Here is an 11,294-nt window from a genome sequence, read left to right as displayed (position 1 = left end):
ACCCTCTGACTCAGGTGAACTTCCCTTCCATGTCTTTTTGATCTGTATTATTTTGCAATAATTTTATGTTCAGCAATGAAGTTGTTTTGTTGGTGTTTTTTCACAGCCACATGTTTTCTTTACAACCTCCAATAATATTGTGCATTACAGCTTTTTCAGTAACATTTAATGTTGCACTTACTCTTAAACTCGGGGTACATTGGTACCACATTACTCATCAGTAAAGCATCATACTGCTGGTCCGTCGTTGTATTAAGATCTGCAAAAACACAAAAGGAAATAAGGACTTTTAGAGGGTAACAGAAGGTGAGAGGCAGTACCACATCAGACATAATTCAGACAGTCTTCAATAGGAATCCCTGGAGAAATTCTGTTGCAGTAATGATGATGGTTGCCCTACTCCTGCATGTAAAACAACGTGAGGTTCAGTAGTTTCACACAACTACCAAATTTCAGAAGATGTAGCTAAGTGTTCTTAATATTTAATTGCCTTTCTGTAATAACATGAATTATCATGTTTACCAGACAGTGAAATCGTGATCATCTTAAGCTTTCCTGTGTACAGTAGAAGTAGAATATGACATTTTGGGGAGAAAACAATATTTTTAAAGTGATTTTAACAGATTTGAGTGGCAAGCCTACACATGCAGCCGCTAGCCACCCTCACTCACAGCTCAGTAGAATAAAGGATGCTTACAGCTGGAACCAGGCTGCAACAGGGATCAGGGATCACTGACTGTTTTAGGTACTTGTTCAGATTAAATAGAGCAAGATACAAAGTATTAAAACATGTTAAAAAGACAACAGCCTCGATAAATGCAGAGTAGTTTGGACCCAGAAGCAGGGTTCATCAGGTCATCACTAAAAGACCGGATATCCCACCTGCTGTGAATGTTTTAATGCAGTACAGGTGTTATTATCATCACATGTCACAACCTGTTTATGACAGTTAAAATAAATAACATTTATATAAGAAAATTGTCTTGTGTAAACTGTATATGGTGTTAAATAGGCCTATACTACTGTACTTTATTGTCCGTCATAGGGGTGGTACTTCGAGAGCCATATATTTTATGAGGTGGTATTTATTGTGAAAAGTTTGAGAACCACTGTTTTACAGAAGTCAATGCATCTGGCTCAGGAAATGGATGACTCATGTAGTTTCCACTGAAGCCAGTGCCTGGTTGTTGTTCTGTCTATTTGTGAAGGCCACATAATGACCTAACTAATGTTTGTGGACTGTGTTCTTGGGCCAATTAGAGCAAAACAAGAAAGCTAAAGCACTTCAATAGTTCCATTTCATTGTTTCAGCTCTTTTTGTTATCATTTCTAATAAAGTTTGTTGGCATTTGGAGTTTTTGCTGTACTGTAAATAGTTCAGTCTCCTGACAGCTCTGCATTCACTTTGACTCCTTGCATGCAACCAAACTCTGGGCAAAGGAGAGGAAAATGAGTCTAAACATATTGGAAACTCTAAATGTAAAGTTTCACATTTCACTAAATATGTTTCTGATGCCAGTGATGCATTAAGAATGCAAACATTAAGAACAAAACACCTGATTCAGATCATCACTCGACTAAAACACTTTGAGCTAATCCCCCGGCCTGCAGAGAATGATGATAAGGATGGCCGAGTGACAGTCTCTGCCATTGTCGGAGCAGTTAAGCAATTATTAATTCACTGCAGCTGTACCGAGTTCTCACACATTGTATCAGATACTGTTACAGATAAACAATGACCTCTTCCTGCTACACTCAGCTGGACAGAGAAGTACATCTGGTTGGTATGTGGAAGTAAGACCAGACAAAAAATGATTTCTCTAAATGTCTCCCTCTTGCTTCATCAGCCTGTTTTCCTCCAGTTCGTGCTGGGTTTGCATGCTTTACCGGCTTCCTGTTTTGGAGCCTATCCTAGCTGTCATATCCTCCTGAGAAGCAGCCTATTCATTTATGTCCTGTGTAATGGACATTTGTTTTTGGTCTACGTCTTTTGACTTATTTGGGCCACCCTACCAAGTACTAAATAGAGGATATCCTGGGATCTCCATTGATATCTCATGTGTTTGGGTGGCCTCTTTAATCTCCAAAGAGGAAGGAAATCACAAAAAAGTTCAATGGAAAGATTCTTTTTTCCTTGATTCTCAGGAGGATCTGGTGAGAGGCAGCACACAAGTGACCCTGAGTCTGTTGCAGGGCCAACAGAGAGAATCAAACAACCATTCAGTTTAACTGTTACCCTACATTAGAGCCACTTCAACCTTCTTTGAACAGACTCTCACAGGATGTGAGAATGTAATCAGACTGTTTATCAGAGCGAACGTGTGGGTTTTAGAACATAGCATTAGCTGGCATAATGTTGGCTTTTAACCACCTGTTGTTGTCAAACCAGCTTATTTCAACCGTCTGGAAATGGGAGGGTCACATGTCTAACCTCGTGACAATAAGTAATTCTGACAATATTGTGAATAAACAAGCATGTTTATACACGTTTTCATGTGTTAGCAGGTGAGTGCCGTCTCTATCCTCTGGGTTTTCCTTCCCCGATGATAAAACAGGTCTGATGCCTCCTCCTTGAGAATGAAGGTGCATCAAGTTGTTGGAAGATGTGACTACAATATTCAGTCTACATTTATGAGTACAGTGTCCTTTTTTTCTATTAAATAACCTCAAAAAATTACTTGATATGGACACTGGAACCACCAACCATCTCATTCGTATTTAGCTTGTTAGGGCTCTGCCTCCTGAGCCATAGCTACATTGTATCGAGAACTATTATAAAGTATACGTCGGTTACTTTGGTAAGAGAGTTTGTTAAACAGGTTTTCTTAATATATGTTGAGTTCCTCTCTGTCCACCCACAAACTGATTCCATCTTTCTTTCATTTCCTCATTCGTATGATCTTTGCAGCATGATAGCACATGTGCGATCACACTAATTTGAAGAATTTTGTGTCTTTCTCTTAATTTTTTACATTTAAATTGACCACTTGTATGATCAATGTTACTGATGTAACAGCAGAGTAAACTATCATTGGACACTGCACTTCCACTGCACTTGGAAAATTGTGTTTTTCACTCCCATCTACTCCCATACTTGTGGTCATTACATCAAAACTGTGGTAAGTTGATGAAACCCTGAATTATATTCAATTCAATATTGTTTATACAGCACCGAATCACAACAACAGTCGCCTCAAGGTGCTTTATATTGTAAGGTAGAACCTACAATAATACATACAGAGAAAACCCAACAATCATATGACCCCCTATGAGCAGCACTTTGGAGACAGTGGGGAGGAAAAACTCCCTTTTAACACCTACAGCATGTTCTAATCGCTCTAATAGGATATTATGGTCGACAGTATGGAACGCTGCACTGAGGTCTAGCAGGACAAGCACAGAGATGAGTCCACTGTCAGAGGCCATAAGAAGATCATTTGTAACCTTCACTAAAGCTGTTTCTGTGCTGAGCTCTGAAACCTGACTGAAACTCTTCAAATAAACCTCTGCAGATGATCTGTTAGCTGTTTGACAACTACTCTTTCAAGGATGTTTGATATAAAGGAAGGTTGGAGATTGGCCTATAATTAGCTAAGACTGCTGGGTCTAGAGATGCTTTTTGAGTAAAGGTTTAACTACTGCCAGCTTGAAGGCCTGTGGTACATAGCTGATTATTAGAGATAGGTTGATCATATTTAAGATCGAAGCATTAATTAATGGCAGGACTTCTTTGAGCAGTTTTGTAGGAATGGGGTCTAAAAGACACGTTGATGGTTTGTGTAGTTCAGGATTTGTTCTAAATGCTGAGATGAATATTGTTTTTGTTGGGTTTCTGAAATGAGTGAAATTGGTTGTATAAAAATGGTGACATACCCAGTTCACCTAAAAGCTATAGAGGAACTAAAAGTAAGTAAATTTTTAGACAGCAAATGCATCTAGTGAGATCTACTTGTGTTATTTCTTAAAAAATATACATCATCATAAATGTAGCACAAACATAGCAACAATATATTGGATATTGCCACAGTTTTCTATATCACTTTATAGTAATTCAGTTTAAAGCATTTTTAGACATTTTCAGACTAGAAATGGTAAATATGTAGATTTGTTTGTTTTATGACCATAAAGCAGTTTTACTATTGTAAATCTCTAAGCCTCAGAAAGCCTCTGTCTCATTCTTGCTCTCTAAAGCCTAAAGAGGAATTATGGATTTGATCAACTGGTCCCTTCGTGCAACTGACACTCTTTTCAGGGAGGAGCCTGGGACACTGGGGCTCTGCGCACAGCGTCTGCAGGTCGGGGCTGTCACTTTCATCTTTACGCAGGACTGTACGCTGTCGTCTGTGAGGCGTGAGCGGTGTTTGTTTGTAACATAGTTAACGCTGGAAAACAGCTGCTGACATAATGTGGATCCGAAGATCCATAACTGGCCTACCTGGGGTTGAAAGTCTCGATAAATGCACGGCGTTTCGGCGGGTACACCGGCTTCAGCGAGTGTGACTCTTATTTTGAGCGATGAAAAATAATAAAATATAATTTTATTTTTATATTTCAAAATCACAGTAATCTTCCAATTTAGAACTACAAGTTAAAAAGAACTAACATAAATAAAATACACTTCAGCTAAATACTTCTAATTTATTCTCCCAAACCACGCGGAGCCGCACTATACGGACTAAAGAGCCGCAGGTTGCCGACCCCTGGAACAGGCCTATGTTCAGTTTTTGCTTCCTGTAGTCTTGTTTGTCAGATTCAGCTGTGCTCCCTGGCGTTTCCTGTCTCTGCAATCGCCTGGTGTGTACATATTGTCCGAGTCTCTGTGTTCTTTGTCGTGTTGGCTGTGTCTTTCCTTGTGAGTTGTAGTTTTGGATTATTTGTTTGTGAGTTCAAGCGAAGTCGTTTTTGAGTTTTACTCCTCGTCTCGAGATTTCTGCAGGTTTGGTCTTATTGGACATCATCACAATGTTACACACAATGTATTATATTTGTGCCAGTGTCAGAAATGTAACAGTGTCAGTAACAATTCATAAATGTTTTTTTTAAGTTTGTGTTTTTCCTATTTTTTTAAATATACTTCTAATATGTACGCACTTATAAAAACATAAACCCTAAATGGGCGAAGAACCAAATATGGTGCCTAAATAAAATGAAACATTTAGAAAAAGTCACACGGGTAAAGTGCTGCTCCCATAATAATTTAGAATTTGCATGTATATTAATGAGTGTCCTATAAATGCTTAACTTGTATATTCCACAGTCGCAGCACGGTGACACATTTCTCAGTCCAGAGTGATAATAGCGCTAAAATGGTTTGTAGACCTCATTGTTGTTGGTTTCAGTCATCACTCATGGTGAGCACTGTGTCAGCCTTTCCAGTAACCCCCCCCCCCCCCCCCCGAATTCTTAAACCTTGAGTTGAGTTAATCAAGGTTTATGGTTAGACTCAGACTTTGTTGAACCTGGTTTGTAGAACAGGATCCAGCACACAATGATCAAGACATCAAGAGTGAGTCAGTGTGTGCTTGATCGTTGTGTCCAAGTTTAGACGAGTTTGGAAAATGGTTTATAGACACATTTGTGGGGAATGATGTGTGGGGGAGTCTGGAAAGAGTGTAACTGCGATGGAAATGCCCATCTTATTATAATCTATAAGAAAATGTTTAGACAGAACATTACTGGGGTAGTGACTCTGTGAGTACTCATGTGGTCCCTCAACGCTGACTCCAGGTTGACTGGAGGTCAGTTAGCGTGCTTGTTGTGTCAGTTAGGATTTATGTGAGGATGGGTACGTACTGGGTGGGTACAAAAAGGCTGAATGCAGGTTTCCAGCAGCAGTATACCGGTACTGATCACATCTGGGACTCTGAGATGCTGAAATTCTCACATCAGCCCGAAAACAATCTGGTGTGACTGAAGGCAACGGGTCCAGGTTATTCTACAAGAATATGAAACATGCTTTAGTCATTTCAATTACAATTTCATTTCATTAACAGTTATTTTCAAATATTTCTGCCAAAGGAAAAATAGAAATCATGTCTAAAAACTGGTTATCACAAACACTTTGCTGCTTCAGTCTTTTATAGCAAACCAAGCACAGGGAGTACAACCACAAAGTGACCCACAGTTCTATTTCAGGAACATGTATTTTAAATGTATGTAAATTGTGAGGGTTTTACTTTGCCAGTTTTTCAACTTGTGCATGCTAGGGTTCACACAGAAGGAGCAGCGCCTCTTCAAGACATGTTGAGGAGCTAATTTAGCCATTAAACTCAGCTGTGTTGGCTCAAGGACACATCTAAAACCTGCAGGACACCGGCTCTCGAGGCCTGGAGTTCCCCACCCCTGAACTAGGGAAAGCATTATGTCAATTAGATGTCTCCACAAAGATACGAAAACACAGTGTGTGTGTGTATGTGTCAAACTGGACTGTGGTAGGAAGAGCTCCAACGCTTCATGTTTGAACAGTCCGAGTGGAAGATCATTAGCCAAACTTCATCCACGCTGCATTTCTACTGTTGTTTAAATCATCACTTTTAAGGTGACAAAATCTGTGCATCATTATCATTAAAATAATGAAACATTTCTCTCTGTTATTAGATCACTTTTTAATTTTCTGTTTGCATCATACATCATGTATCGTTTATATAGTGTATAATGTTGTAGCTGTCTGTATTTCTAAGAGATGCCAAAGAGGCACCTCTGCATCTGTTATTGGTTACAATTATGTAACTGCAGTGATATCATGTTTCTTGAATATTGCATTAGTTGACTTCATATTTTAAATCTTTATACACGTGTCTTTGCCCTTTTTGGTTTAAGGTAAGAAACACCTCTCTAATGGCACGATCTGATATCGTCGCGTTGGTGTTGATCCTGGAACAACAGATCATCCGCTCTAATGCATGTCAGAAGTTGGCACCAACACTTTTGTTTCACACTGAAAATGAAACATAAAAAATCTAAATGAAATTCCTGCCCCGAGAACTATAATGACCTGAGACGTTTGGCACCACAAAAGAAGAATATTGTTAAAGCAAGACTGTATGAAAGAATTTCCTTTTCCTTTGATTAGAGATAATTTCAATGGTAATGCGTCTGTCATGGTCCTGGGTCGGTGACCCAGCGCTTTTAGTTATCATTTTCTAGTTTATGATGATGATGATTATTATTGTTTGAGTTCTGTGTGTTATATTTTCGATCTGCCTCTGAGTCTGCATCTGAATCTGTCTGTTTAGTTCAATGTCTTGTCTGGTTCCATGTATCTGAGTTTCCTGTTTTATTGTGAAGGTCCGTGTCGTATGTGAGTGTTCAGTTTACGTTTCCCCTGTCCCGTCAGCCCAGATTCCTCCCAGCTGTGTTGCCCTCCTGTCTCTCATCCCCTGATTACTGGTGTGTGTATTTAAGCCCTGTGTGTTCTCCTGCCTGTTGCCGGTTCGTCTGTGTTCCTCCGTGTCAGTCTGTGGTCCTCCGTGTCAGTCTGTTACCCTGTGTTCCACGGTGTCCTGTTCCTCGTCTGCGTCTCTCTGCTATTCATCATCCGTTGTCATATGCTCCCAGGTCTGTTATTTTAGTTCTCCCAGTTTAGGTGTCTTTAGTTGTTTGTTATGCCCCACTGTTTGTTTGCCACTACACCTCTGTAAATAAAACCACCGGTATCTCATCCACTGCCTGCATCTTGGGTCCTCCTTCTAAATCCACACGGCTCGCCTCGGCAGCCGTGACACCTCCTCCCCAAAAACAACCCAAAACATTACATCTTATCACCAGTCAATGGACTTACAGGCTTGTCAATGGTGAAAGAGCTCCACAGGGGCATCAGGGCTTTGTGGCTATAGGCGCTGATGAATCCCTCCTGGTAGAGGATGCAATAACTTTGGTCAGGTTGCAGCATCCGGGGTCGACCAAAAAGCGCGTGCTTCTTTTCTGCAGCGGATGCTGAAAAAGAAATGAAGAATAATTGTCTTCATGATGTCCGCACCAGTAAGAGCATTTTCATTAAGACTGTGTTTTTATGCTTTTCCAGTCAGTTAGGGGTCAAATCAGAATTTAAATTAAAGAGCTTGGTAAGAAAAGCTCCTGGACTTCTTTAAGCCCTTTACATTTTCAAGAAACACCCAGTCCAGGAGCTTTTCTTACCAAGCTCCTTAGACTATGATGACCCGGGTGACCGAGAACCTTCACAGGCAGCATTGAGATGCAGGGGAATTTAACAAGGCAGAAAATGTGGAGGCATGCAAGTAAAACATGCCAATGTGATTAGTTTGATCAGATCTCCCTTTGAAGAAAATTGTCATGTAAATCAAAAATCCAGAAAAAAAAGATCTTAGTAGAGAAGAGAATCGTGGAGTCGGGAGCGAGTAGAAATGTCTCACCCTCCTCTGCACTCAGATTCAGTCGTTTGTTGATATCAGTTTCATCCTGAGGGAAGACAACATTTTCCTTTAGTCTAACCTGTAATGCTGCTACACTTTTTTCTACTTTGACATGATTGGAAGGTGAAACAAAGATTCAAAGATAGTAGTGGTAAAGGGATTGGTTCTTATATAATGTGTTCCTGCGCTGACCACTCAAAGCACTTTACACAATTTGTACATTCGCACGAGCACTTTTTTTCTACCCTGTTTCTAAGTGTTTCTAATATCTAAGGATATTTGCAGACTGGGCTCAGAGCACCAGCCTTCCAGTTGGTGACCTGCTCTACCATCTGAGCTACAGCTACCGCGAATATCAGTACACTGAGCCGCTGGCAGTTACAAATCGCAGCCCTTAGACATGGTTAATATCTTTGTGATGGACGTGTCGATCTGTTGATAAGCCAGGCTCCGATCTTTCGTCTTCAGCTTGTTCAGAATGCTGCAGCCCGACTCGTGACAGCCACATAAGTCTTTAAATGGATCAGCTCCTTCGTACTTCTCTGATCTTTTAACAAAAAATACTCCAAGTACAACGCCCAGGTCAGCTGATTAATTGCTTGTGGTTGTTCCGAGAAGCAGACTGAAACAGAGGAGAACAGACCTTTTGCTAAACTTTGGAGCAGTCTGCCTCTTCAAAGCAGGATCTCTCCAACACTTGACATTTTTAAATCCTGTCTGAAAACACATCTTTACTCTGTGACTAGAGCTGCCTTGCCACCCAAACTTGAAGAGCACGACTATGTTGTTATTGCTGGTTTCTTGTAAAACCCGAAGATTTTTCCACCATATGACTGCTGAGCTTCCATTTCTTACTTTTTCCAAACATTTGTCATACCTCTTTCAAAACAGTAGCAGCTTTTAGTTGTGGTAAGCTATTATTTTTAAATATGCGTTGCAGATGTTTAGTCAGCAGCATTGAGGTTTCAGCTGGTGAGAGAGTCCAGCAAGACTTCTAGTTTGAGCGCTGATCCAGAAATCCTCCCTTTAGTCACAGCAGACGGTTATTTGAATCTCACCAACTAACTTGGTGGATGATTTGGCATTTGCACCTCAGAGGAAGTGAAACTGTCATGGTCCTGGGCCATGTTGGCCCAGTATTCTTAGTTCCTTGTATTTTTGTATTTCGTTCCTTATTTAGGCCATGTTTTCTGAGTTGCCCTGTTGTGTTGTTCCCTAAGTGTTTTCCCTTCATGGCTTTTACCCCCTGTGTGCCCCTCTGTGTATCTGTGAGCCCTCGTCTCTCCTTATGTTTTATTCCATGTTTCCCCTGCCCATTATGTCTAAGTTCTCCCCGTGCTCTCTCTTCCCCCTGTGTGCCCTCTATGTATTTATGAGCCCTCGTTTCCCTTTGTGGTTGTTTCATGTTTCCCCAGCCCGTTATGTCTGTGTTTTCCCCGTGCTCTCTCTCCTCCTGTCTGAACCTCTGTGCACTTCCTGTTTACTTTGTGACTCTCACGCCCGTACATGTCATGTTCAGTTCACCCCGCCCTGTCTCGTTATGATTATCAGTTTCACCTGTGTTCCCCGTGTGTTCCCACTTTCCTCGTTAACCCTCTGTGTATTTCTGTCTGCGTCTCCCTCTGTTCAGCGTGACGTCGTCCCTCATGTTGTGTGGATCTTCCTGTGCCTTCCTGCGAATGTTAGTTTACTTTTTCCCAGTTAGTTCTGTATTTCCTGTATTCTGCCGTGCCAGCATTAAAGCTGTGTTCTTTAAGTTTATCCCCGTGTCTGTGAGTCTGCATCCTGGGTCCTTCTCCTGCCTGCCGCACAGCGATTCATGACAGAAAAAGAATTTTACTTTCAGTGATTCAAGGTTTGGTTGTGGGAGCTTTCTATTTTCAACAAACCATGCAGACCAAATCAAGTACACTGGTGACTAGTTGGATATTGGTCATAGAAAACAGATTGAGGTTTTTTAAAAGAATAAATCACTTCCACCAAAACCACAATAACACATCAAAGATTGAATTCATGGTAACTTCATAGCATCTCAGAAACAAGACTTGTAGACTGCTGGCAGTAATCTAGACCTCGGACAGGATTCAGTGGTAGGCAAAATAGAAAAACAGATTTCCATTCAGATAAAAGTATTTCTAAAAGTTGGCCATATATCATGCTTTAGGGGCTGTGGTGCAGCAAGTTTGACTCTAATAATTTGTGAATAACAGATTTGAAATACAAGGAAATTGTAGATGCATCACAGTAGCCCTAAAAAGGCTGGTGGCTTCTACAACAGGATAATGCCTTTATATCCACCAAAGGTGAGAACCCATTCAGAACGTTTCTCCAGAAGTCTGGATGCTTTTTCTTGTGTTCCCCAACTGCATGAAAGTGCATTGCTAAAAAAGCAGACAGCTGCTCTGTGAACTATTATTGCTTTGACTGTTACCATGGAAGTTTGCTTTCATCCAGTCTTGAGCTGCAGTCTGTATTTCTTGTCATATTTTTGAAAATGTTAGGATGCTTTCCACAGACTTAATTCCCACAGAATAATAATGATCATATCATTTTATATATATGCTTTTGAGTGACAGTGATGTACCCACCACCTCACCACAGGAGCATCCCAGGTTGTCTTCAGGGTTTAGGCTGACCAGTGGACACTGAGCGGGCTCACTTTGTTCAGCGGGGTGCACTGGTGTGTAGTAGGGCTGCTGCAATACGTGATTCATGCTGCCGTGAGTTCCATTATTGCTGGAAGGAGAAACCTCGAGGACATCTGCATTAAACAAACATGAATTTATTTTTGTGCCCCTGATGACGGCTGTTTGTTGAGTACCAGATGTGTGCAATTAGTCAGTCTGTTCCCCTTGTCAGGGCAACAAATATTCAAATCTCAACAAAGCTGCTCTCACGTCATATTTACAGACAAGGCCACAT

The 11,294-nt window shown here is 40.8% G+C and overlaps 1 protein-coding gene across 2 annotated transcripts in view; it reads right to left on the bottom strand.

Moving 5' to 3' along the window:
* LOC147303206 (venom phosphodiesterase CdcPDE) overlaps positions 1–11,294 on the bottom strand; it is a 46,103-nt gene that overhangs the window by 12,863 nt on the left and 21,946 nt on the right. For both annotated transcript variants that reach the window (XM_086280279.1, XM_086280280.1), the window contains 5 exons: positions 10,961–11,133; positions 8,373–8,418; positions 7,781–7,935; positions 5,794–5,935; positions 182–259 (listed from right to left, as the gene is read on the bottom strand). In XM_086280279.1, the coding sequence (XP_086136405.1) occupies positions 182–259; positions 5,794–5,935; positions 7,781–7,935; positions 8,373–8,418; positions 10,961–11,133 (594 nt within the window). The remainder of the gene's footprint in view (positions 1–181; positions 260–5,793; positions 5,936–7,780; positions 7,936–8,372; positions 8,419–10,960; positions 11,134–11,294) is intronic.

The sequence above is a fragment of the Aulonocara sp. 'chitande type north' Nkhata Bay genome, linkage group LG22 (genome assembly GCF_057382095.1).
Source record: "Aulonocara sp. 'chitande type north' Nkhata Bay isolate Kocher_YH1m ecotype deep benthic linkage group LG22, A_spYH_male_GT1.1, whole genome shotgun sequence".
Taxonomy (NCBI): domain Eukaryota; kingdom Metazoa; phylum Chordata; class Actinopteri; order Cichliformes; family Cichlidae; genus Aulonocara; species Aulonocara sp. 'chitande type north' Nkhata Bay.
The sequence above is the reverse complement of the archived record's forward strand: the minus strand, read 5'-3'. Positions and strand labels throughout refer to the sequence as shown.